General features: G+C 39.2%; 1 protein-coding gene across 2 annotated transcripts; it reads right to left on the bottom strand.

Annotated features, from left to right (window-relative positions):
- Positions 1–335: 335 nt before the first annotated feature.
- Positions 336–26,879, bottom strand: LOC127788808 (E3 ubiquitin-protein ligase HAKAI homolog). 2 transcript variants are annotated; one of them, XM_052317437.1, is made up of 4 exons: positions 26,658–26,879; positions 5,771–6,116; positions 4,527–4,585; positions 336–1,704 (listed from the first exon to the last, which is right to left on the bottom strand). In XM_052317437.1, exons 2-4 carry the CDS (start codon positions 6,023–6,025, stop codon positions 567–569), a joined length of 1,452 nt encoding a protein of 483 aa, XP_052173397.1. In that variant the 5' UTR covers positions 6,026–6,116; positions 26,658–26,879; the 3' UTR covers positions 336–566. The 2 variants fall into 2 exon arrangements, with proteins under 2 accessions (XP_052173397.1, XP_052173398.1); XM_052317438.1 differs by having other exon boundaries at positions 5,771–6,052.
- Between the last annotated feature and the right edge of the window lie 866 nt (positions 26,880–27,745).

Below are 27,745 nucleotides of genomic sequence, written 5' to 3'. Positions count from 1 at the left end.
ATCGACCTTTATTTTCCTTGGATAAATCCTAGTCTCCAACATGGCAGAGAGCCACCCTACCCTACCCTACACATTGCTTTTTAGATGCAATACCAATAGTAATTATATTTAAATTAGAAAAATGCTATTGGTACACTCATTTTGTACATCTTGAGCTACATAAGGAGGTATTATGACAAAAAAAAACCCCTCATGAGACGCGTGAGGCGCATGTGAGGCGCAGAGTATTTTGGTCATAATACCCCCTTATGTAGCCCAAGATGTATAAAATGAATGTACATCTAGCATGATTCTTTAAATTATATCAAACATGGAGAGAGAGAACACAGAACTCCGACTTGGAAAAGAGAGTTCATCCCATTCTCTACTTGCATGTTTGCCCGTGCCTAGCTCGGTGTTCATGCAAACGTCAAGCAGTGTACAAATCAAGTAGAGGCACAAACAGGAGAAAAGGGAGAAAATGTGCCTTTTAGTGAAAACACCAAATGCAGACAAATATGACAAACTGCCGCTGATGCAGCAGCACGTGTTCCAAACAGATAGCAAAAAACAAACAAACAGCTTCCCTAATCCTGGCTACTTCCATAGCTATCATGCTTCTCGTAGCCAAAACCTCGTCCATCGTGACCACCCATGTCACCTGAATGCGACGTCGCATCTCGTTTGTACGACATATGAGGTGGTGGGGGTGGTGGAGGTGGAGGAAACGGCAAAGGCTGCGGTGCCAATACACCTTTGGCATCCCTAGGGTCCATAGCCTGCACCGGTTCCATCACCTGGTTTGCCAAATAAGGTAGAGGTAAATTTGGAGGCACAACTCCCATATTGCGCCCATAATCACCTTGGAAGAATGCAGTAGGCCTCTGGGGATCTGCCATGTTTGCAAAACTATCAGTAGCGCCTTGATTGCTGGGTTCGAAGGGCAAACCAGCTGGTCCCATATTCCATGGCCGAGCAAAACCCTCTGGAAAACTAGCAGCGCTTGCCGGGGCTGGTGGGAAACCCAAAACTGATCCTTGCTCTGATCCAACTTCTGGTACTGAATCTGGCCGTGCCATCTCATAAGATGCACCATAAAATGGAAGAGCTCCCTCTGGTGCAAAAGGAGGATAACTGAATGGTGGAGGAGCCAAAACTGGATTTGAATTAACTGGCACTGCAAAATTAAGTGGCTGATGCATAGGAGGGTAATCAGGGAATGGGGTCTCACACCGAATTCCTTGCTGGTTGTCCAGTGATTGACCAGATTCTTGCTGCATTCTCTGGGAACCAGGCCTCTCAATACCTTGGGGGAAGTTGTCCGGTTGTGGTTCTGATGGATGATTTTGAATTTGTCCAAAAAATGGTGCAGGCGGCAGGTTTGGCTGAAAATTTTGCCTGGGAGGTTGGTGGTCCCTAGATTGTGGATGACGAGCTTTCTCTTCACGATCATGAGCCTGGGAACTTGAATTCGGAGAAAAAACTGGCCTAGGGGGAGCTCGAGCAGTGGACTCTGAAGCTGTCAACTGTTTGGCACTTACAGCCTCTGATTCATTCCCCTCTTCTTTAGTTGCATTTGGTTGAAGAAGGTCTGCATGTGTTTCTTGAATGTGAGATTCAAATTCAATCTTCTTCAAAAAAGACTTGAGACAATGAGGAGCAGCACAGATGTAGATCCCTTCCATCATTTTGATTGTCTGAATCTTCTGCACGCGTTCATCACAGCTGTGTAACAGGATAAACAATAAACAATCATTTAGATTGTTGACCAAACAGTTTCTCATGCATGCCAGTGCAATTTAAAATTGTAGAAGGTGGCTGTGTAGTGTGTAGTTAGTTTAATAACTGAGTCGGATATGCAACTATGGTTTGATAAGGCATTCCAGTTTTTCATGACTTGGTAAAATATATAGTAGTACTGAAAGTGTTAAAGGGTATCAGGGTTCTGGCATCAAAAGATTCATGCAGAAGCAACAATTTGAATCCTTATCATAAGAGTACAATAAAATTTAACTTCAGTACATTTCAGTAAAAAAACAAACAAACTTTTATCTTATTGCGAATTCATTAACCTCTACTAATCTGACAACCCAAGTCCAACCTTCCAGCCCTCTCAGGACCCTATCTATAGGCATTGATTATGATTGTTCATAGAAAACTGAATTGGCACCAACAAAATGGATGCCAGATCTAAACTTCTAAAGTAACTCTTTTGTAAAGTTCCAGGTTTTCAAGGTCATGCCTACGTGTCCAGCAAAACTTGGAGAGAAATAGCTGTTGGACCACAAGAAATTAGAAAGAAGATTGAAATAGAAAACAAAAATATAAAGAAAGAAACCTTTAACATTACGTACATAAAAACATAGATATGAATGCTTTCAGCCAACTCACCCACATATCGTACTAGCTGCATCCATTTTGATTTTTTTTTCCCCCTTTTTGGGCACTACATAATGGTACGGGATTTTGGAGCATTTTGTTTTTGGTCTTCAATGAGTTATGCTGGCTTCCTACCACTCAGCATAGCCTTTATGATCCCTAAAGCCCATTATCAAATATGGAAAAGGAAAAATGATACAAAAATGAAACCCAGGAATCAGATGGGATTTAAAAAGTGAAAAACAAGGTATTTTCAAGGGAAAAAAAATAAAAATGCTCTAGCTGAGTCTGAAAGAAAAGCTCCATAGGAAAAGAGTTTTAGGAGTGGAATGAAGAAGTTACTACAAGACTTTACATACATCCTTAAAGAAGAAAACCTGGAGCGCTGGCTAAAGCAAAAGAAAGAAAAACAAAGGATTTGAGTCAAGTGAAATGCATAAAAAGACAAATCAAAATGTAATAGTAAAAGAGAGAGCGATCAAGGTGAGAGGGGACGTGTATTTCTCAAATCTATAAATGAATGTAGAGAAACAAGTGTTATGTAGGGAATATTAGAAACTACAAAGAACATAGGAATTACATGTTTTATAAACATATTTCTCAAATCTATTATTGAACATAGGAATTACATGTTTTATAAACTACAAACAAGTGTTATGTATTTTTCCAGATGAAAGAAAACAAGCATTAAAAAAAAAAGAAGAAAAGTAAAACAGATGGACAAGATAATATTCCAATAGAAGCATATAAATGCATGAAAGGAGAAAATTTTTTGTTTGACAAAATTATTTAATGAGATCCTTACATCAAAAAGGATGCCGGATAAATGGAGGAAGAATACTCTATTACATATTTGTAAGAATAAAAGAGATGTTTAAAGTTGAAAAAATTATAAAGAGATCAGGCAATGAGCCACTATAAAACTTTGGGGGAGGTTAATTGAGTAATGTTAAAAGGAGAGAAACAAAGGTCTCTAAAAATCAATTTGTTGTACAATTGGCAACTCAATAATGGAAGCTACCTACTTATTGAGATGCCTAATAGAAAAGTCTAGAGATAAACAAAAGGTTTTGCATATGGTATTGATAGGCTCGAAAAAAGCCTATGAGGAAGTCTTGTAGAAGGAGTTGGAAAAGAAATGAATTTCAATTGCTTGTATATAGGCTATTAAGAATATGTATAATCAAGCAGAAATGAAAGTTAGAACTTGTATAGGAGATACCGAGGTTTTTTCAAATACAATTGGATTACATCAAGAATCTGCATTGAGCCCTTACCTCTTTGTGCTTGCAAATGAATCATAAAGCATCTAAGTAGTGCCTTGGTGTATGTTATTTGCATACAATATTGTCTTGATGAATGAGAGCCAAAAACAAAAAGGCATGTATAATAACTTGAATTATGGAAGAACACCTTAGAATCCAAAGGTTTTATATTAAGCATGTAAAAAATTGAGTATGTTGAACGTTCAATAAAAAAAAAAAGTGTAGGTGATGTTATTGTAAGACTTGAGAGATCAAGTTATCCTTTAAAAATATCAATTTCAATGTCTTGGATCAATGTTCAAAAAGAATGGAGAATAATATGGTGGTTGTAACTAATAGAACCAAAACAGGATGGCTAACATTGAGAATCGCATCCAACAGTTTATGCAATCTTAAAATTTCTTTATAGCAAAAAGGAAAATTTTATCAGAATGCTATAATGGTTCATTACGTGAGATAAAAGATGTGTTAAATGGAGGTTGTAACCCCATTTCTCTTTGGCATTGTTAACATATATCTTATCTCAGGTAATGTCACTGGATGAGAGACATTAACTTAGATAAGATAATATAAAAAAATCCTATAAATAAAGGATCTTCTATATGATTCCATGAGTAGCTTTCTGGTTTTTTTTTTTAGCACCCTCTCATGAAATTATAAAGTTATTTCTTAAAATCCCTTGACAAAATGAAAAAAATGTTCCAACATATTGGTAATTGAAAACAACAAGTAGCTAGTGAGCATTAAGTGGAGACTGAAAGTAGTAAGCTGCAATATAAATCACCATGAGAAAGCAATCATACAGCAAAAGAAATCTTGAATCTGGAAGGGATGCAAAATAAATTCTCCTGTAAAAAATAACATATATGAAAATGACATCAAAAGTAATCAATGATGCCTTACAGATAGCAGATGGAATCACTCCTTGCACAATCAAGACAGAAGGCATGGTCACAAGGGCTCTGCAAGAACAGTAACTTTTTAATGCATAAATAGTAAAATAAAGTAGTTATAAATAAAAAAAGACATGAAACGGGAAGCATTTTCAAAGTAAAAGTACATTCAGGAGATTATAAATAGTTTTCCCCTAGTCATGTACTGGCAAAGTCTGGGGATCAAGTATAATTTAAACTACTCAATGATTGGCATAGGATTGTAACCTTCTTTACCAGTACTAAAGGGAATGCAGAACATAATTGAATGGACAAACCAAAAATCAAAAAAGAAATCATAGCTCACAAAAATATTTCTCAAAATTCCAAGAACACAACAGAAAAGAGTACACGATGCATACAAACAGTGAAACAGCAGCATATTCAGTATCCAAAAAAAAATGAACGAAGGACCATAAAATGTCTTCATCTAAATTCCAGGTGAATGCATATTGCCCAAAAAATAATGAAAATATCCAAAACAAAAAATGTAGACACAGGACAATTAGACGTGGGATTATGCATTCCACAGAAAATTTAGGTGTGGTTGGTTATGAGTATGGGGAATATATCACAAGTCAGTTAACGATTTCTCTCCAGGTTACATGTAGTTGAAACATCTTCTGTACCAGGTCAAGTTGTATCTGTGGGCAGCCTCAAGTTCAATTTTGTTTATTGTTCCAAAGAGCATGATCAAGTGCTGCCGCATGAGGATAATACAGGAATTTAATTTATCCCTCAATTGGTTTTTATACAATACATCTTTATAGAGAATATTAGGGCAGCAAACTGTGAAACTTATCTAGTCACAAAATAAAAATGATTCTAAAATCATTCAATTAAACTCCTTTAAATAACACCAAAAATATACTAGTCCCCGTTTGGGATTGAGGTAAAGTGAGTGGGTTGAGGTGAGGTAACTTTGATTACATAAAACTATTTGGTAAATTGGTCAAATTGAGTTGAGTTTCAATTATAATTGTTTAGTAAAACATTTGAACTCACCTTATGTACCAAAATATTCAAGTTGAGTTCGGGCCCTCTAATGCACCTAACTATTGCGTTGAGCTGAAGAGCTAGTTTATCGTGTTCAGCATTGAACTCAACTCAATGAGCATGTAAACCCAATGCCAAATGGGGCCTTAAGTTTTAGAAGAAAAAAATTCAAAGCTAAATGAAGATTGGGGTACGTAGTGGAAGAATTACAGCACCTACCAGGCGACCGTATATGGCAATTGGAAAATCACAGCGAACACAAAAATGAACCCTTTCACCAAGCTGGCGGCGAGACCTGCGACCTACAGTCTTAACAAGTGAAGCAGTAGTTGCTGAACCAAGGCCCTTGGCTACAGGAAGATCTGCAAGGACAAGGTGGTCTGGACATGCAACATTCACAGTGTCCACTGGCACGGACTTTGCCCCAGTGCCAGCTTCTGTGGATGGAGTCCTTCTGAGCCGGATCTGAAGCATCTTCACAAAATCAGTTCCTTCTTTGCTCTGTGCTAACACAAAAAGTCAGCTTCAAGTCTTCAACCAAGCAAGGAGTCAATTATTCCCTTTCCTACAGAAGAATGAGCACTACATTGAATGAATGAAACAGAATGGAATACTAGTTCATTAACAAGAGATTTTTACCCTAACAACAACAATCATATCTAACAAACTACTTCTAGTGTGTTACAAACTGACTGTGAGGACAATGCTTTCGCCTAGATTCTCAAAGCAGAATTCCTCAAACTTTTTTTAATGACTAAAAGAGAGAAGATCTAACCTAAAAAAAAAATGCAAAACAGTTCATTGGCTACTAGCCTAGCCTATCTACTCTGCTAAAGCAGCAATGTGATGCACCCAAGTAAGACTCATAAAAGGGGTCGTTAATAGAACAGCAACTCTGGAGAACATGCAGGCAGTGCACTAATTCATTTTCTCCAATCGGAGAAAAAATTCATAGACCTTGTGGAATGTTGCTAGTTTTGATTTAGACCAATAATATAATTGTATGTTCAACATCACTAACTCATGACGCTCACAGAACCTTGTTACCATGCACCAACATGAAACGAAAATAATAACTGTCACAAGCATCCTTTGCTACCATGTGCCAACATGAACAACAGTCAGTCACGATCCAAGGGCAATTCTGAAATTTGTGGTGGATAAGGCATTAGCCAACTGTATTAGTTAGTTGTTGCATTGTCAATTGTACCCCTCATTTAGGTTGTTAGCCGAAGGGAAGAGACTATATAAAAGGCTAAGATGTATGAGGATGGGAATTCATGTGAGTAATAACACAACCCCCCTCCTCTACTCGGGCTTGGGACAGACTCTAATAAAGATAATTACATTCAACCCTAAAAGTGTTGAGGGAAAGACAGAAAGAAAATTTTATCCAATGCTAGTAGGCTTGAAAGGACGACAGTTTGAAAATTGGAGTTCAGTCCCATTGCGTAAGACGTACAATTAGTTGAATGTGAAATTAGTAATACACGTAAATAAGTGTGCTTGTTTATTTTATCATGGTAGCCCTTTGAGCCTTGTGTCTCCTTCATGACGTCATAGATTATAGCTCCCTGCAAGTCTCCAATTAGTGTTGGTATATGAAGAGACCTCAGCTACATAACTGTCATAACAGACATTGTAAATCTTCTCTTAGAATATAAAGAGGCCTCATCCACATAATAGACATTTCAAATCTTCTCTTGCACTCCTATAACCTTTCATAAGTCCCATGAATGAACCAAGTAAACCTGAACAAAAATACAAAAGGACTTCCTAGAAAATTCTCCATTGACTAACAAGCTTCATTTCAAATTACATGCATACAAGTATGCTAGATATATCGGGCATTAACCTCTCTTAGCAATTAAAATAAAAGATGCCTAAAACACTGTTGCAACAGTTAATCTCCAATTTATCATCTTTCTCTTCTTCTTTGAACTAATAAGAGATGCCTAAAAGGCTAAAACACACTATATATAATACATACATGTGCATATATACACAGTCGCACACATACATAAATAGGTACATACACATAAACACTACATATACTTGAAAGAAAAAAAATGTACACACATACCAGGTTGAATAGAAACGGAAATGAGAAACGAATACAATACGAAATGGAAACAAGAAAACGGCATTTTTCAAAAAAGTAGAAAACGGAAATGCAGGGGAAATGTATATATAAAAAAAATATAGGGACCTTTTGTAAATATAATTTTTAATATAGAAAATGTTACAATTGGGAACACTGGTAGTCTATTAATTCACCCAAGAAGCCAACAAATATAACACTCTTTACACTCTCACTCACCGGCACAATCACACAATGTAAACAGAAAGTAAAGAATTGTAAAGAATAGAGTTAGAACAATCAATCCACATGAAAAGCATCAAGAATTTATCCTGGTTCAAACTAATAGAATCAATCATACATCCAGCAGTATTGAGAGCAATCCAATATGAATGAAATCAGATACAAGAGTTCCCACACTTCCTCTCACACACGAGTAAACTGTTCTCTCATGAGATTACAAAGAACTTTTCTTGACACAGCCTTTCCTCTCAACACACAGCCTTTCCTCTCAACACACAGCACTCTACTCGTTTACAACAGAGAGCTTTCTGGAAAAATGAATGATACCCTAAGCGCTAACTAGAGCCCCCTATATATAGGCAATAGGACGGTTACATCAAGAGAATTAAAAATATAACAATACCTAAAATACCCTTAACTAACAGTCACCGTTAAAACCACTAAATGATCACTAACGGCCTACCGCAAGGGATCCGACCGGGATCTCTCTATCTCTTCCATCTAGATCTTTAATACTCAATGCAAAACATCACAATTCTCCACCATTTTGCATTAGTATCATCCAAAAGCTGATTTCATCAATTGCTCTTCATTTAACCTGCAAAACAGAAAATGATCATACATTTACAACAAGTAACTTGCAATAGTCTTAGACAATGGTGTAATTTAGCCATAGGTACTGCCATAGTGAATATACCGGCTGCATTATCCTCACCAACCAGCTTAATTAGATCCACTTCCTTTCTTTCAAGGATCTCTCTAATAAAGTGGTACCTCACATCAATATGCTTAGTTCTCTCATGATGAGCTTGATTCTTAGCTAAGTGTATAGCACTTTGGCTATCACCCATTAGAGTAGCCTTAATATCTTTTCCTAAGAGTTCACCTACTATACCTTTCAACCATAAGGCCTCTTTTATAGCTTCAGTAACAGCTATATACTCAGTCTCAGTGGTGAAGAGACCCACTACAGATTGTAAATTGGTTTTCTAGCTAATGGTTGAGTTTCATAGCTTGAACACATATCCTGTAGAAGATCTCCTCTTATCTATATCCGTTGCATAATCAATGTCAATGAACCCTAGAATGTTAGGCTCTTCATCTAAACTAGATCCACCATGAACTAATGCCATATTGATTGTTCCTTTTAGATACCTAAATATCCACTTAACGGTTGTCCAATGGTTTTTTCCCAGATTAGCCATGAACCTGCTAGCAACACTCATAGCATGGGCTAAATCCGCCCTAGTACACACCATGTAATACATAAGACTACCTACAACACTTGAATAGGGAATCTTCTTCATCTCTCTCATGCTCTCTTCATCACTCAGTGATTGCATGTGGGACAACTTAAAATGCTAAAGAAAAGGAACATTGACTTCCTTTGCCTCAAGCATATGGAACTTCCTAATGAGCTTATCAAGATAGGACTTTTGTGATAGCTGGACCTTCCTTAGCTGCCTATTTCTAGAGATTTCAATTCCTAAAATCTTCCTAGCCTCTCCTAACTCCTTCATTTCAAAGGTTGATTTCAACTTCAGCTTTAAACTTCGGACTTCCACATGTGATTGGCTTGCAATCAATATGTCATCTACATAAAGGAGGAGATATATGGAGATCTTAGATGAAATATGCCTATAATAAACGTAGCTATCGAAATCACTCCTCTTGAACCCTTGGCTTAACATGAATGTGTCGAATTTCTTGTACCACTATCAAGGGGACTGCTTAAGTCCATATAAGGATTTTTTTCAACAAGCATGCTTGCTCCTTCTTACCCCTAATCTCAAATCCTCTAGGCTGCTCCATTAGAATATCCTCTTCTAATTCGCCACGGAGGAAAGCAGTGGTCACATCCATCCGCTCTAGGCTTAGGTCTAAGTGGGCAAACAACAACAACAACAACAACATATCCAGCCTTTATTCCACTATGTGGGGTCGGCTACATGAATTCTAGACTTTCATGTATTTCTGTCTTTTGTCATATCTTCATTGATGTCCATACACTTCATATCAAACTTTAATGTTTCTCCCAAAGTCTTCTTAGATCTGCCTCTACCTCTTTTTTTGACTAATTGTTCCATTTCATCCATTCTCCTCACAAGAGCATCTTTTGGTCTCCTTTTCACATGACCAAACCATCTTAGTCTAGTCTCTCTCATCTTCTCCTCTATTGGCGCTACTCCTACCTTATTAAGAATAACTTCATTTCTAATTTTATCTTTTTTTGTATGGCTACACATCCATCTTAACATCCTCATCTCCGTTACGCTCGTCTTTTGCTCATGCTAGTATTTGACTGCCCAACATTTTGAGCCGTACAACAAAACTGGTCTTATAGCTGTCCTATAGAATTTTCCTTTCAGTTTTAATGGGATTTTACCATCACATAACACCCCCGATGCATTTCTCCATTTTAGCCAACCTGACTTAATTCTATGTGTGACATCCTCGTGAATTTCTCCATCTTTTTGAATCACTGATCCCAAATATCTAAAATAATCTTTTCTTTGTAAGATTTGGTCTTTCAATTTTATTATAACATCATCCACTCTTGCATTCTTACTAAATTTACATTCCATATATTTTGTTTTCTTTCTGCTTAATTTAAATCCCTTAGATTCTAAATTGTTTCTCCATAACTCAAGCTTAGTGTTCACTCCTTCTTTTGTTTCATCCACCAACACTATATCGTCTGCAAAAAGCATACACCATGGCACCTCTGTCTGAATATCTTTAGTGAGTTCATCCATTACTAAAGCAAATAAGTATAGACTTAGTGCAGAACCTTGATGCAATCCTATTGTAATTTTAAACGATTCAGTATCCCCTCCGCATGTTCTGACCCTTGTCTCTGCACCATGATACATGTCCTTAAGGACTTGTATATAGGCTATTCGAACTCATTTCTTCTTTAAAACCCTCCATAATACTTCTCTAGGGACCCTATCATAGGCATTTTCTAGATCTATAAACACCATATGTTGGTCCTCTCCAGCTACTTCTATAAACACCATAGTGAGAACACTTCATTAAAGTCCACCCCTTCCACTTGGGCGAAGCCTCTTGCTACTAACCTAGCTTTATACCTAGGTTTTGATTCACTCTCTGCCCCTTCCTTGATCTTATACAACCATTTACAGCTTAGGGATTCCATTTCGGATTCCATGGCTGCAAGCCATTTATTTGAGTCTTTTGATTTTACAGCCTCTTCATAAGAGAGAGGCTCCTCTCCAGCTACTTCTAATGCACTCAACGGTGCATATGCCACTAAATCAAAGTATCCATACCTCGATGGAGGTCTAACCACTCTCCTTTGCCTATCTCTAGCTACATTATACCTATCAATACTAGGGATACCACCTGAACTTGATGAACCAGCACTATCACGGTGCTGATTGCCATAAAAACTAGAAGAATCATCATCTTCTGATGGCTGGAAGTAATCAGAACTAGAGGATCTTGAGCCAGCACTATGCTGGCCTGCTGCTAAGTCCATTGGACTGTCATAAGCAGCAGCATCCAAGTCATGGCTGCCACTAGCAGCATCATGACTACTGCTGGCAGCATCCTGGCTGCCATTTGCTGCATCCAACCCAACCTTTGCAGCATCATGAACAAGCTGTTTCTGAACAGCTTCTCTTGATTTTCCCTTTTCATCCCCTATCTTATTACTTTCCAAGAAAGAGTTTTCCTTAAAGATCACATCCCTACTAACTATAGTCCTTGGCATATCCTCCTCTAAACACCAGAGCTTATAACACTTAACCCCTGTTGGATAGACTATAAATAAGCAATGTTTGGCCCTGGGCTCTAACTTGCCTTGCTTCATATGAGCATATGCAGTATAACCAAATACCTTCATATGTTCAAGGCTTGGTTTATGGCCTTCCCACATCTCATAGGGTGTTTTAAACCCTATAGCTGCCAATGGGGATCATTAATTACATATGCGGCTGTTGTTATAGCCTCTCCCCAAAATGCCTTAGGCAGCCCAGCATGTATTAGCATGCACCTCACCCTCCCTAAGAGGGTCCTATTCATCCTCTCGGCCAAGCCATTTTGCCTAGGGTTTCCAGGGGCTGTTAGGTACCTTAGAATACCATCATCACCACACATTTGGGACAAGTCTTTATTACAAAACTCTAGACCATTATCGGTTCTAATGATCTTTATTTTCCTACCCATTGTTGAAGATATTGGTGTCTTAAGTGTTTTTGTTGTGACTTAGTGGTAGCATTGATGCACTCTGTGTGCTGATTGTTGGCAATTAGTTGTAGGAAGTTAAGTGTTATGTACTTGCGCTGTATTAGAATGGTATGAGAGCTGACAGTATATAAGTCAGCTCCTCATTATGTACATGATTGGTTTTTTTCATTTGTCCTGATTTTAATTCAAGTGCGCCTGAGGTATTTTTCTACCTTTGTTTTCAGTCTTTCCATTGTGAAGCTCTCGCTTCATAGTATCAGAGCCAAAGACTCACGTCAATGGCGTCGCGCGATTCAATCTCATCCAATCCTCCTCACTTAGCTTCTACCTTGTCTGTTGCTATTCAGTCGAACTTTACGACAATAGCAAAGGCCTTTAGTTTCGTTCCAACGAAACTCGATTCCAGTAATTATCGGCACAGATCATGGCTACTATTCGTGCGTTCGATCTGATGCAGTTCGTTGACAAAACTGCTCCACTGCCTAAGTATCTGTACTCCAATCAAGAAGAACAACAGGCTGTTAATCTGGATTATCTTGGCTGGATCCGATCTGATCAGCTTCTATTAGGCTGGTTATTCTCAAGGATTGACAAGGAAGTCCTAGGTCAGGTAATACACTGTGAAAGTGCATTAGAGGTATGGTCCTTCCTCGAGAATTTGTATTCACAACAAACCATTGCTCGTTCATTCCAACTTAAACAACAACTTAGATCTGTCAAGAAGAATGATCTGTCAGTGAATGATTATCTTTTGAAAATTAAGACTATAGGACATTCCTTAACTGCTATTGGTGATCCTATTAGTGACAAGGACTTGCTAATGGTAATATTGAATGGATTATGTGATGACTATGATAATGTCATAGGTCTGATCACTTATCAAATGGATGAGATTAACATAGATAAGGTGCAGTATCTTCTGTTGATGCACAAGTAGAGGTTGTCAGCTAAGATTGTCTCTCACGTATCTACTGTAAATAATTTTGAGAATGCTACGATGTCAATGAATTTTGCATCTCAAACAACCAGAGGAGGTAGGAATTCCACTAGATTTCGAGGAGGTAATTACAGAGGCGGAAATAATCGAGGTCGAGGCAAATCCTCAGGCAAACGGTTTTATTGCCAATTGTGTGGCAAACTAGACCACTTTGTTGATCGCTGCTATCATAGATTTGACAGAAATTTCCAACGAAGTTTTAATTCGTTTGGTAAAGAAGGTGGCGGAACATCTCAGTCCGATTCTCAGGCTTTCATAGCTTCTTCTCAGGAGTCTAACAGAGGTTACTTGACTGATTTAGAGTTTCAGTCTGGGACTTCCTATGGACATGTGTCACAACCTTTTGACTCTAGCTCTCAGTGCTCTCAGCTTTATCCTCATTCTAATCAGTTTGGTGATTCATCTTGGTGTGTAGATTCAGATGCTACAAACCACATCACTTCAAGCTTAAACAATCTTTCTCTTCACTCTCCTTACAATGGGACAAATAAGGTAGCTGTTGGTAATGGTAAGACTCTTCCAATCTCAAATGTCGGTCTTAGTCAAATGCTTACTCATACAACTCCTATTTCAATTCTTTCATTGCCAAATGTCTTACATGTGCCTAAAATGAAGAAAAATCTCATTAGTGGGTCTCAACTTACTAATGAAAATAATGTCATTGCTGAATTTCACTCCACCTTTTGTTTGATCAAGGATAAGGAAACGGGTCAGGTGTTATTTCGAGAGGTGCTTAAAGATGGTCTTTATCAACTTGCTCCAGCACTTGCTCGTGCTCAACCTCGAGATGTTTCTTCTTCTACAATCAGCAATTGTTCTGTTGTTACCTCCAAGAGGTCTCCTACCACATTTGTTTCAAACTGTCCTATTAATTGTTGTAACAGACAAACTTTGTCCTCATCTAGCACACAGTCATCTTGTAATAACAATAGAGTTTGCAAACAGTGGCATGATAGGTTAGGTCATCTTTCTTTACATGTATTGAAACACGTTCTCAACAAAATAAATGTTTCATGTAACTCTATTAATTTGTCCTTTTGTGATTCCTATAAATTGGGTAAACTGCATCAACTTCCTTTTGCTACTTGTCAAATCACAGCAAAGCATCCTCTAGAGATAGTTTATTCAGATTTGTGGGGTCCATCCCTAGTTCTGGCAACTGAGGAGTATCGATACTATATAGTTTTTGTGGATACTTTTACTCGTTACACACGGTTATATCCTATTAGACAAAAATCTGACACTTTAAATGTCTTCAAGACCTTTCATAAATTTGTTGAGCTACAATATAATTCTAAACTCCGTGCTCTACATACAAACAATTGGGGGGGGGGGGGGGGGGGAATTTAAAGCATTACTGCCATATCTTGCTTCTTGTGGTATTCAACCTAGATTTTCCTATCCCTATACACACCAGCAAAATGGTGTTGCCGAAAGGAAACAAAGGCATATTGCTGAAATGGGCTTAACCCTCTTATCTCATGCCAAAATGCCTCTAAAGTTTTGGGTTGAAGCTTTTCAAACAGCTGTCTTCACTATTAATTTGTTTTGTTGCCAGCTACACCTTTACAGTTTCAAAGTCCATTTGAAAAACTCTATCACAAATTCCCCAACTATCTTCAGTTGCAACCTTTCGATTGTGCTTGCTTCCCTTATCTCCGTCCTTACAGCGAGCACAAATTTAATTTCCATTCCACTAAATGTGTGCTTCTAGGTTACAGCCATGTGCATGTTGCGTACAAATGCATGGATTCTTCGGGTCGAGTGTATGTAACAGGTCATGTCATTTTCAATCCTGATGAGTTTCCTTATCCTCAGTTGTTTCCAGGTTCAATTTCATCAAATTCATTATCCCCACAATTATCATCTTCTAGTTTGTCAACTGATGTTCTTAATTTCAAACATTCTTTTGTTCCTTCCTGTTCAGCTCCTCAAGTAGCACCTATTCCTTCCTCTATTTGTCTTGCTGCTAGTTCTACTTCATCTCCTACTTCTGAACAGCCCTCCCTTTCTCAGCCTTCCCTTTCTCATTTTAGTTCACCTTCCAGTTCCCCTTCCAGTTCTACTCCTAAACAACTCCAGCCTAAACCTGCCCCAACTTTGTCTATTCATCCAATGGTCACTCGTTCCAAGGCCAAACAACTAACTATTTCTTCTCCACATGTCCTACTGAGCTCCCTAGAACCTAATACTGTTCGAGAAGCTCTTTTAGACTCCAATTGGGCTCAAGCTATGAAAGAGAAATATTCTGCTCTTCAACGTAATAATACATAAGAACTTGTTCCCCATTCCTCTGATATGAACTTGATCTCTTGTAAATGGATTTTCCAGGTTAAATACAAGCCTGATGGGTCTATTCTTAAGTATAAGGTTAGGCTTGTTGCAAAAGGATTTCTACAAACTCCTGGTGTCAAGCCTCTGGATCGAGACTTGAATTTCCGATGTTTATGGGTAACGAGAAAAGAAATATGGGAGGGAAAGGGAGATAGAATATGAAGGGAGAATTAAGAGGGAAAGAATTCAATGTTATTTTCGTGAATGAATTCCCATCCTCTCGCCTATAAGCCTTTTATAGGCCATGCATTGGGCGGTAACAATTTGCACGTGAGGCATAATAGTCCTCACGCCACACTAGCCTGTTAGTTACACTGGTACTTGCAAAAATTTAAAAACATGACAGTAAAGACCCTTGGGTCGTGACACTCCCCTCCCCTTCAGCAGCATTCTTGTCCTCAAGAAGTCTTCAAAGCAGGGTTGCCGTTCTGGGAAACTTCTTCAGTAACTCTGGGAGGTATTCCCAGGTAGTATGGTCTAGCTGCAGGTGTGACCATCGAACCAAGACTTGAATGAGGGGAACTGTGCCTTGGTAAACCACCCTCTAGTCTAGAATAGCTCGGGGCTCTCGCTGCTCTTCCAGTTCATCTTAGATTTCAGGTAGCTGAGGGCTTGTGGTGCTCTGGGTTCGATGGACTTCTTAAGTAGAGACACATGGAATATGGGGTGCACCTGTATTCCTTCTGGTAATTGCAACTTGTAAGCCACTTTTCCGACTTTAGCTTCTATGACATAGGGCCCGAAGTATTTGGGATTGAGCTTGGATATTGGTGTGGTCGTGAAAGGCTATTGCAAAAACTTTTCACTTTCAAAAACACCTTGTCCCCCACTTCAAATTCTCTATCACTCCTCCTCCTGTCTGTAGCCTTTTCATTCTTTTTTAGGCATTAGTTAGCTCTCTTTTTAGGATAGTTAGAATTTCTTGCCTCTGTTGTAAGTAGTGCTCCACCATGGACAGATTGGATGACCCGCTTGCTATAGCTGGTACTAAAGGTGGCTTGTAACCAAACATTGCTTCGAAAGGGCTTCTTTTGATGGCGCTGTGGAAACAAGAGTTATACCACCATTGGGCCAGTGGTAACCATCTATTCCAGCTCCTTGGTTTGGTGAAGCACATGCACCTCAAATAGGTTTCTAAGCACTAATTCACCCTCTCCGTCTAACCATCGGATTAGGGATGGTAGGCTGCTGATAGGTGCAATCCGACTCCCAAATTCTTAAAAAGTTCCCACCAAAAATAGCTAGTAAAGATCCTATCCCCGTCGGACACAATGGTCTTTGAGACCCCATACAGTTTGACCACTGAATCAAGGAACACTCGAGCCACTTCTTGTGCCGATAAGGGGTGCGTGAGGCTGAGAAAATGCCCAAACTTCGTCAATCTGTCTACTATCACTAAAATTACATCCTTACCTTCAGACTTAGGTAGGCCTTCCACAAAATCAATGGAGATATCTTCCCATGCTTGCTTTGGTACTCCCAAAGGTTGTAGTAGGGCCGGGTAAGGAACTTGCTCATGTTTGCACCGCTAACATATTTCACATGCTAGTACAAAATCTACATCATCCTGTTTTTGCTTCGGCCAAAAGAATAATTGTCTTATTTTGTGGTAGGTAGCCCGGATACCTGAGTGTCCCCCTATTGGCGAACAGTGTAGAGATTTCAGAATCTTTGTCTTCAACTCCTTGTCGTCCCCTATCACTAGGCGCCCTTGAAACCTGAGGAGGCCATTAGATAGGGAGTAACCCTTTTCTTCCCTTGTTTGCACCGCCAATTTGGTTAGGAGAGGCTACACTATATTTTCATAACTCTACTCCACCTCCTTTACCCATTCTGGTACTACTGCAGTGATGCTATAACAGTGACCCTCATTTTCACTCTTATCCCTTCGAGATAGCGCGTTAGCAACTATATTTTCTTTACCCTTCCGATAGAGGATGGTGTAATCCAATCCCATTAGTTTAGACACCCCCTTCCTAAGTAACTGTGATTGCAGCCTCTGTTGGGACAGAAATCTTAGGCTCTCGTGATCTGTCTTGATCACAAATGGGTTGCTCTCTAGATAGTGTCTCCATTTATCCACCGCCTTCAATATTGCCAGCAGCTCTTTGTCATATACGCTCCACCCCTGGTGCTTAAGCCCCAAAACTTGACTTATGTATGCAATAGGCCTCCCTTCTTGCGTTAATACAGCCCCAACCCCTTTTTCACACGCATCAGTCTCCACCACGAATTGTTTGTTGAAGTCTGGTAGGGCCAATATAGGAGCTTGTGTCATAGCATTCTTTAGATTTAAGAATGTTGCTTCTACTTGGGGGTTCCAACCGAATCCATCCTTCTTGAGCAAGTCCATCAAAGGTCTGTTGATCAAGCCATAGTGCCTAATGAACTTGCGGTAGTAACCCGTTAATCCCAAGAATCCCCTTAAGTCCCTCACTGTCCGAGGTCTAGGCCACTCCACTATTGTTGTGACCTTGCTGGGATCGGTTTTGACTCCTCCTCCTGAAATGATATGCCCTAAGTAGCTTACCTCATCTTTGGCAAAAATACATTTAGATAGCTTGACATACAATTGGTTAGCTCTAAGGACCTCAAATGTTGTTTTAAGGTGGGATAGGTGTTAGTCCATGTTTAGGCTGTAAATAAGGATGTCGTCAAAGAAGACTAGAATAAATTTTCATAAATTGGGAGTGAATATCTAGTTCATCAGGGCTTGGAATGTAGCTGGGGCATTGGTGAGCCCAAAGGGCATTACAACAAATTCATAGAGGCCTTGGTGAGTGCGAAATGCAATTTTTGGGATGTCTGCTAGTTTCATCCGGATCTGATGGTATCCGGATCTCAGGTCCAACTTAGAAAATACTTTGGCCTCGGTCAGCTCGTCTAGAAGATCATCAATGAGGGGAATGGGAAACTTGTTTTTGATGATATGTGAGTTGAGTTGGCAATAGTCTATGCAAAACCTCCAAGTCTCATCCTTCTTTTTAACTAATAAAACAGGAGATGCGAAAAAACTTTGGCTAGGCTGTATAAATGAGGTGGCTAACATGCTAGAGATCTGTTTTTCGATCTCTGCCTTTCGTGTAGGAGAGTATCGATAGGCTCTAATATTTACGGGAGTAGTTTGAGGTTTAAGGATTATGGCATGATCCAAAGGCCTTTGCGGAGGTAGGGAGTTAGGTTCTTGGAAAAGGTCCTTAAAGTTTTCCGTTAGTACATGCAAGCTATCTAAAGTAGTTACCTGTTGGGGAGTGGCGCAGGACATTCCCTTCCTGTCGGGTAGGTACGCATCTGTTTGATTTGCTTCATCTCTCTCGATGGCATGGATCGAGTACAATTGAGATATTTGTCCCCCTTTCTTTGTCAACAGCTTCTATAGCTTGTCTCCCTTGATCATTTTGCACTCCCCTTATTCCAAACTTCCCACCAACGTCAACCGTTTGCCGCCCATTTCTAGTATGACTTCTAGCTTGTTGAAATCGAAGGTTAGGGGGCTAACTGTCTTCATCCAATCCACCCCTAGCACAATATCACAGCCACCCAACTCTAAGACCCTCATGTCCACCTTGAACTCGTTACCCTGCATCATCTAGGTGAACCCTGCACACTTACAGTGGCTATAAATCTTATGTTCGTTGGCTACAGTTACTAATAAGGGGTTGGTGTGGGTCAACTTACATCCCAGTTCCTTGGTTGTCGCTTCATTGAGGAAGCTATGGATACTTCCACTGTCTATTAGTACCATGAGTTTCTTTTTTCCCCGCTGGTCCTTGACTTTAATGATCTTCCCCATTGGTTCCCCTTTCAATGCGTGGAAAGAGATCTCCCCACCTTCTGGTGCTTGTTCTTCCTCCAGTACTTCTGGTGGTTGTTCCTCTTTCTTCTCGTCTGCTTCTTCCTCCTTATCCAGCTCTTCTTCTTCATTCCCATTGCCACCTTCCATCTTGAACAATTGTCTCCTACACTAATGCCCTGGGCTATACTTCTCGTTGCACCTGAAACATAATCCCATCATCCTCCTTTGGTCTAGAGTGGTGGTCCTGTTGGGTCCCGTGTTGTATCCCCCTTTTTATCCCCCTGAGGTGACTACAGGCACCATCCCCTTTGAATTACCTTCGATGAAGGGACCCCCCATAGTGGGTAACTTCGTCATGGACTTGTTTTTTTTGAAAATTGCTTCAAGCGTTAGTTCTTAAAGCCTTGCCTTCTCTGTCGCTTCCCTCACCGTAGCTAGCATCATCATCTTCACCATTGATTTCAATTCTCTTTGAATCCGCTGATAAAGCTAGACACGAAGTATTGGTCGGTTAAGGTGGGTTGCGCACTCCACATGAGTGATCCCAATTCTTCAAACTTTTCTTGGTACTCAGTCACAGTTCCCTCATGCCTCAACTTATTAAATTCATCAATTACATCAGCTGTGTTCCTCTCCTCAAACCTCACACACATCTCTTCTGCGAAGTCTATCCACCTCGCCCCCATACCTCTCGATCTCGACCATCCTTGGTACCAACAATCGGCTACATCGTTAAGGTAAGTCGAAGCTATCGTGATTCGCTAGTTCTCGGGAATGCTATAAAATTGGAAGTATCTCTCACACCTCCGGATCCACTATCTCGGTTTGGATCCTTCAAACAAAGGTATCTACAATCTCAGTATGAGTCTGTGATTACTTCTCGGGGAGTTAAGATCCCTTACCTGATCGCATGTCTCCTCAGTGTGTGTATTATCAACCTCCCTCGCTCCTGGGGGCCTAGGAAGTATTCCTTATCCCGACATTTCTGTCTCTGGTGCTGTTCGAGGGGGAAATTCAAGTGGTAGCCTGAATTGAGGAAGCGCGGACAGCAAGTTGATCACACTGCTAATCCGCTGCTCCAATGATTCTCTTTGTCGGGCTAATTCTCTCATCATTCCATCTCGAGAAGTCACCATGTCCTTCCGCAATTCTTCTCTAATGGATCGAACCTCCTCTCGGTTCTGAGTCACTGCTTCCTACGTTTGTGTCAGCCCGAACTCCATTGCTTCTATCCGATTCTCCAATTGCTTTGTTTGCGTTCCTTCAGCCATTCTAAATTCCGTCATCCAAGTCGCCTCCGATAATCGTCCACTAAGCCCACCAGCTTTGATACCAATTGTCAAGCCTCTAGATCGAGACTTGAATTTCCGATATTTATGGATAATGAGAAAAGAAATATGGGAGGGAAAGGGAGATAGAATTTGGAGGGAGAATTAAGAGGGAAAGAATTCAATGTTATTTTCATGAATGAATCCCCATCCTCTCGCCTATAAGCCTTTTATAGGCCATGCATTGGGCGGTAACAACCTGCACGTGAAGCATAACAGTCCTCACGCCACACTAGCCTGTTAGTTACACTACTATTTGAGAAAATTTTAAAAAAATGACAGTAAAGATCCTTGGGTCGTGACACCCAGCATTGATTATGCCAAGACATTCAGCCCTGTAGTTAAAGCCCCTACCATTAGGGTTCTGTTTTCTCTGGCTATTCAATTTGACTGGGATGTGCAATAGGTTGACATTAATAATGTATTTCTCAAGGGAGATCTACAAGAGGCTATTTATATGATGCAGCCTGAGGGGTTTGTTAGTCAAGATTTTCCTTCACATGTGTACAGGCTGAAAAAGTCTCTCTATGACCTTAAACAAGCTCCACGAGCTTGGTACAACAAGTTGAGGACTGCCTTGCAGGATTGGGGTTTTGTGCATGTTGTCTCCGATGCCTCATTGTTCATAAAAAGGCATTCTAAGTATGTGTTGTTTGTTCTGGTATATGTCGATGATATTCTCATAACCGGCTCCGATACAGCTGCTCTACATGCATGTATCAAGGATTTAGACACGTATTTTTCCCTCAAGACTCTTAGGTTTGTTAACTATTTTCTCGGATTTGAGGCTCATAGGGATGCGACTGGAATTTATTTGACTCAATCCAAATATATGTTGGACTTACTTAAGAAGGTTGCCATGATTGATTGTAAGCCTTGTGAAACTCCCATGAGTCCAAGTTGTTCGCTAACTACTGAAAGTGATGACTTTCCTAATCCAGTGCTCTATCGAACAATTGTTGGATCTCTTCAATATCTAACATATACACGACCAGATGTAGCTTTTACTGTCAATAAGCTAAGTCAGTTCTTAGCTGATCCAAAAGGTTCAACATTGGCTTGCATGTAAGCGGTTACTTCGCTATTTAAAGGGAACAGTTGGATTTGGTCTGAAGTTTACTCCATCTTCTTCCAGTTTGGCTCTCTTTGTGTATACCGATGCTGACCATGTAGGTTGCAAGGTCACCAAACGGTCCACCAGTGGCGTCTGTGCCTTTCCTGGTGATAATTATTATAAATTGGGAACACTGGCAGCCTTAAAACCCTCCAAGAAAATGATCAAACACCCTTCCAAACACTCACAACTCACCGCCCAACACACCACAACAAAAACAATCAATAAAGAACAGAATTTAAGTAAGAACAGAACAAGAAAGAAAACATTCAAACCATATAAGAAGACAAACTTTTATCCTGGTTTATGCCAATTGAATTGGCACTACATCCAGCCTCTAAGATCCTCCTGAGAGTAGTCTTTATTTCCAGAAATCGATCAGTACAGTAGTGGCCCTTCTCTCTCTTCTATTCCCGAGCGCCCCAATTGTTTTCCCCCAAGATTACGAAGCTAACAGCCCTAGCATTTCTCTCAAAAACAATCAACACTCGTTACAAACAGAAAAATGAGAACTCTCTCTCCATTTGCTACCCCTTGCCCTCTATTTATAATAGTGGGTGGATATCCCAATGAATATTATTAGATATTTACAATTTAACCCCCCAACTACCACTAATTACAATTTGGGTTACAACTTCTATCTAAAATCTTCAAAAGGAGCTCTAGTGAACTGCCATCATTCACTGCTATTGCCATCATCTTCTTCTTATACCATATACTCGAGACAACCTTTAATAATAATCTCTTGGTTTGGAGCTCAAAGAAACAAATTGTGGTTGCTCACTCTGTTGGTGAAACGGAATATCGAGCTATGGCGCAAGGTGTTGCTGAGATCTTGTGGTTAAAGTCCTTACTGACTGAGTTGGGTTATCCCTTTACTTCTACACCCATTCTATGGTGTGACAACCTAGCTGCTAAGTGTATCGCCAAAAATCCTGTATTTCACTCCAGAACCAAGCACATTGAAGTTGATGTGTATTTTGTTCGAGAGAAGGTTGAATGTGGAGATGTGGAAATTCAGTATGTTCCTTCTTAGCATCAAGTTGCTGACGTTTTTACCAAGGGGTTGCCTAAGGATCAATTTTTGTTTTTATGTAACAAACTTCAACTCCAAATGACTCCTGCTGGTCACTGTACAATTGTTCCAGCACACAAGACAATGGTTTCAAGCAGTTGAGTATGGAGTCTCATTTGAGGGGGCATGTTGAAGATATTGGTGTCTAAGTGTTTTTGTTGTTACTTAGTGGTAGCATTGATGCACTGTGTGTGTGTGCTGACTATAGGCAATTAGTTGTAGGAAGTTAAGTGTTATGTATTTGCGTTGTATTAGAATGTTATGAGAGCTGACAGTATATAAGTCAGCTCCTCATTATGTACGTGGTTGGTTTTTATCATTTGTCCTGATTTTAATTCAAGTGCGCCTGAGGTATTTTTCTACCTTTGTTTTCATTCTTTCCATTGTGAAGCTCTTGCTTCACCCATTTGATTCTCTATCATGATTTTCCAGGCTTTGAAAGCCTCACAAGTTTGATCTTTTGATTTTAGAACATACACCCAAACCATCCTAGAGAAATCATCTATTATGGATAAGAAATATCTTGCCCCTCCATGGGTTAAGGATTGACTAGGGCCCCATAGGTCTGAATGGATATAATCCAATGGGACTTTCGATGAGTGGGTATCTTTCCTAGGGAATTTAACCTCAATAGACTTTCCTAGGATACAGGAATCACATTTATCTAATGCTGTAAATTTTCCAGCACCTAAAATTCCCTGATTAGATAGCTCCTTAAGGCCTTGAGCACTTATATGGGCCATCCTATAGTGCCATAGACTGGACTGTTCATAACTCTTGGCTTCTCCTAAGGCTGCATCACCACACAATGTGGCTGCCTGCAGCACATAAATGCCATTCTTAAGAACAGCCTTCATGCAAACTAGAGACCCCCTTGACACCTTAAGAACTCCACCGTCCCCCTTATAGGAATAGCCATTCTTATCTAACTCTCCAAGGGATATTAGGTTCCTTTTTAAATCAGGAACATACCTTACAGCAGTTAAGGTTTTAACTATACCATCATGCATCCTAAGTCTTATATCCCCAATTCCCGTTATGCTACACTCATGGTTGTTTCCTAAAAGGACTCTACCTCCACCAATATCCTTATAGTTTTGCAACCATTCTCTATGGGGAGTCATAAATGAGCATCCCGAATCAAGCACCCACACATCCTTCTCATCCTTACTTGATACCACTAGTGCATCGGCACTATCATAATCAAACTCACAAATGGAGTTTGAGAATTCGGGGCTAGACTTATCTTGGAAAACTTTCTTCCTATTCGGGCAATGCTTCATTATATGCCCTTCTTCATGGCAATGGAAACACTTAACAATTTTCTTGCCACTTATAAACTTTGACCGAGACCTACCTTTATGTCTAGGGTCTCTCTTTTCTATCCTAAATCTCATTGCTAACACATCTCCAGCAATCTTCTTAGCCTCTACTTTATGTTGTAATTCTTTTAAGTTCAAAGCCCCTATTACATCATCTAGAGTCAACGTATCTCTACCATGCTTCAAGATGTCTACAAAAATCTCATATGATTTTGGAAGTGAGTGCAATAAAACTAAAACCTTATCCTCATCATCATATTTAACATCAATGTTCTTAAGATCTAAACACAATTTATTAAAACTATCAATGTGATCTTGTAACCTTTGACCCTCAATCATCTTGAATGAAAAGAACTTTGTTTTTAAAATACAACCAGGTATAGAGGGTTTTGGTCATATAGAGAGTTTCTAGCCTATTCCAAAGGTCCTCTCCGGTTGTCATATTTGACACCTCCCACAACACTTTGGTCTCCAAGCCAAAGAATTAGAGTGTTAAAGGCTTTCTTGTTGATTTCCTTCCTCCTTTCACTAATTTCCTTTTTCTGTTCATCAGTGAGGGTTTTGGGTCATTTCTTCTCAGCCTCTAAGGCTTCTTCTAAACCTAGGTTTCCCAATAAGGCCCTCATCTTCATCTGCCGTAGGACAAAATCATTGTGGCCATCAAATTTCTCCGCATCATACCGTGCAGCAGAGGCTGATGCGGTCACCAATCAAGACCCGGCCCAAGGTTGACCCAACTAAATCGAAACAATGGCGCTGGAACAGTAGCACTGAAATAATAGTAAATAGTATTTTAATACTTCATATATTTTAGAATTCTACTTGATTTAAGATTCTATTTTATGTTTCTACTTGATTTAGCATTTTATTTCATATTTGATTAGGATTTTATTTTTATTAGGATTCTAGTTGGATTTTATTTACGAATATTAGATGGATTTAGATTAGCCAAACACTATAAATATACCTAGAAGTTAGGGGTTGTAATCAAGTTTTCTCAATACAATTTCAGCAACTTATTTAGGTTTTCTTAGCAAAATAGTCTTGTTTTTGCATCTTCTTGAAAGCCAAGCTTCGGCCATTGAAGTTTGTTCTTTTAAGGGTTTATTTTGGAGTGTTTTCTTCACACTCACGCTACACACTGCGTCAGAGGCTGTAGAAGCCATTCATGCGAGTATGTGTTAATTCTAATCGGTTCTTGATGGTTCTTGATGAGGGACCCAGCTCTGATACCAATTTGTTACAATTGGGAGCACTGACAGTCTATTAATTCACCCAAGAAGCCAACAAATATAACACTCTTTACACTCTAACTCACCGACACAATCACACAATGTAAACATAAAGTAAAGAATTGTAAAAAATAGAGTTAGAACAATCAAACCACATGAAGAACACCGAGAATTTATCCTGGTTCAAACTAATAGAATCAATCCTATATCCAATAGTATCGAGAGCAATCCAATATGAATGAAATCAGATACAAGAGTTCCCACACTTCCTCTCACACACAAGTACATTGTTCTCTTTTGAGATTACAAAGAACTTTTCTTGACACAAAGCCTTTCCTCTCAACACACAGCACTCTACTCGTTTACAACAGAGAGCTTTCTGAAAAAATAAATGATACCCTAAGTGCTAACTCGAGCCCCCTATATATAGGCAATAGGACGTTTACATCAAGGGAATTAAAAATAGAACAATACCTAAAATACCCTCAACTAACAGTCACCATTAAAACCACTAAACGGTCACTAGCAGCCTAGCGCAAGGGATCCAACCGGGATCTCTCTATCTCTTCCTTCTAGATCTTTAATACTCAATGCAAAATATCGCGGAAAATTATAAAAAAAAAAATAACTATTCAATCTAAAAATAAACATAAATTTCATAATACATTCAAACAAACATAAACATAAATTTTATCATCCATGAACCATGATTGACTTATTAAAAACAAACAATAAATTTTTGAAAAAATAAAATAAAATAATCAAACATAATACAATTTATAAAAGTTCCTCTACTTCATCATTCTCTTTCTCTATGGTCTCTTGGAAATCAACCAAGTCCAATATCATTTAATCAACACATCAACCAAGTTCACACTTCAATTCATTCCCAGACTAAAGCCTAGCAACTTGAATCAGTACAATTAAGACGAACAGAGAATATAGGGAGATGACAGAGTCGCTAAAAGAATAGCAATTGGTGGGTTGGGATGGATAAGTCAGCTCTTCTAAATGCTAAGCATCTATTGAGTTGAAATGAGAGTGAGCACATCCCTTTAACTGCCACCAGACAAATTTCACTTTCAAATTAAGGAAACCAACAATAATTTAATTTGAAATAATTATGAATGAGTTTATTTGATCAAACAGGGGCAGCCTCAAAATTAGGGTGACACGAATCACCAACCCTAGCAAGAAAAGGTTCCCATCACTCTGAAAGATTATAACAACACAGTCAAATTATCACAATGAAAGAAAAATCATTAGCTTACGGACAGGAATCAGACCCTTTCAAGTCAAAACGAAGCAATACGAGGATCACCAGAAATAAGACCAAAGAACAGACAAACAAAGAAAAACAACAGAAATCATACCCCTTTAAGCTGAATCAACGGCGGCACCGAGCAATCGGGGTTTGTGTTTGTGAATCGACGGCGGCAAGGGGTAGCGACGATTCGTGTTGCACGGAAACGGCGGCACCGAGCACCGAGCAACCCGGCTGCAAGGGGGAACGATGATAAGGGAACGGCTAGAGAGATGCAGAGTAACTGTAAACTGTAACGAAGGTAAACCTGAGAGAGATACGGGTTCGCAGAGGGCAGCCCTCGAATCAGAATTAATATTGCTGGTTAGAGACGGAAAACATTCCGCCTCTAACCTGGTATTTTCCTAATGCGTTTCCAAAATTGTAAAATATATATTTTTTTTTAAGTGTTTCTCGACATTTTAATATATGAAACATTTCGAACACGCTAAAATGACACCCTAGGGCATTTTTCATGCATCATAACACACATATACACTACATATACTTGCATATAAGCTCATATATATACAAATATAACAAAAATATATAAATAGATGCATACAAGTGACGATAATAGTGACGGTAAGAGCAAATCGATGAACCCGACGATAATGGAAAAGAAACGCAACGGCCACAAAGGTGATGGCAATGGAGAAGGCTACCGGCGCTGAGGGAGACGAACGATAAGATGAAGGCGAGGAAGACAAAATGCGAAAATTAAGACTAAGATTTGTGCAAAATGAAGAAAAAAATACAATATTCAATCTTAAACCCAAATTTCTTGTAGAGATAGAATTCCTTCACTCTTTACAACCATCTCTGGGATGGACTTGCATTTTAGAGGTAGAAAATTTTCGACTCTAAATGCATCTCTTAAACAAAATTGCATTAACTCCGTCTCAATTCAAAAAATTTAATATTTTGAATCGACACAAAATAAATTTTGTTTCTACTCACAAAAATAATATTAAAATAATAAAAAAAAGTTGTCTTTAGAATTTTTTGTCTCTGCGTATTTTTTGCTTAGAGACAGATAAATTTTGTCTCTAGTCTCGTCTTTATCTAAAAATATTTTAAAAATGAACAATGTTACTTTTCCTAAGAGATGCACAAACGTGTTTATCAAATGAGATAAAAAAAACCAAAATATCCTCG

The sequence above is a fragment of the Diospyros lotus genome, chromosome 13 (genome assembly GCF_014633365.1).
Source record: "Diospyros lotus cultivar Yz01 chromosome 13, ASM1463336v1, whole genome shotgun sequence".
NCBI classification, from domain to species: Eukaryota; Viridiplantae; Streptophyta; class Magnoliopsida; order Ericales; family Ebenaceae; genus Diospyros; species Diospyros lotus.
This window is presented reverse-complemented; position numbering and strand designations above follow the sequence as displayed.

Coding starts and splice junctions, on each gene's coding strand:
- LOC127788808 (XM_052317437.1), bottom strand. CDS start 6,025: ATGCTTCAGATCCGGCTCAGAAGGACTCCATCCACAGAAGCTGGCACT. Junction 4,586..5,770: donor TTGCCATATACGGTCGCCTG/GTAGGTGCTGTA, acceptor CTGTTCTTGCAG/AGCCCTTGTGACCATGCCTT. Junction 1,705..4,526: donor AGTGATTCCATCTGCTATCT/GTAAGGCATCAT, acceptor CCTGTTACACAG/CTGTGATGAACGCGTGCAGA.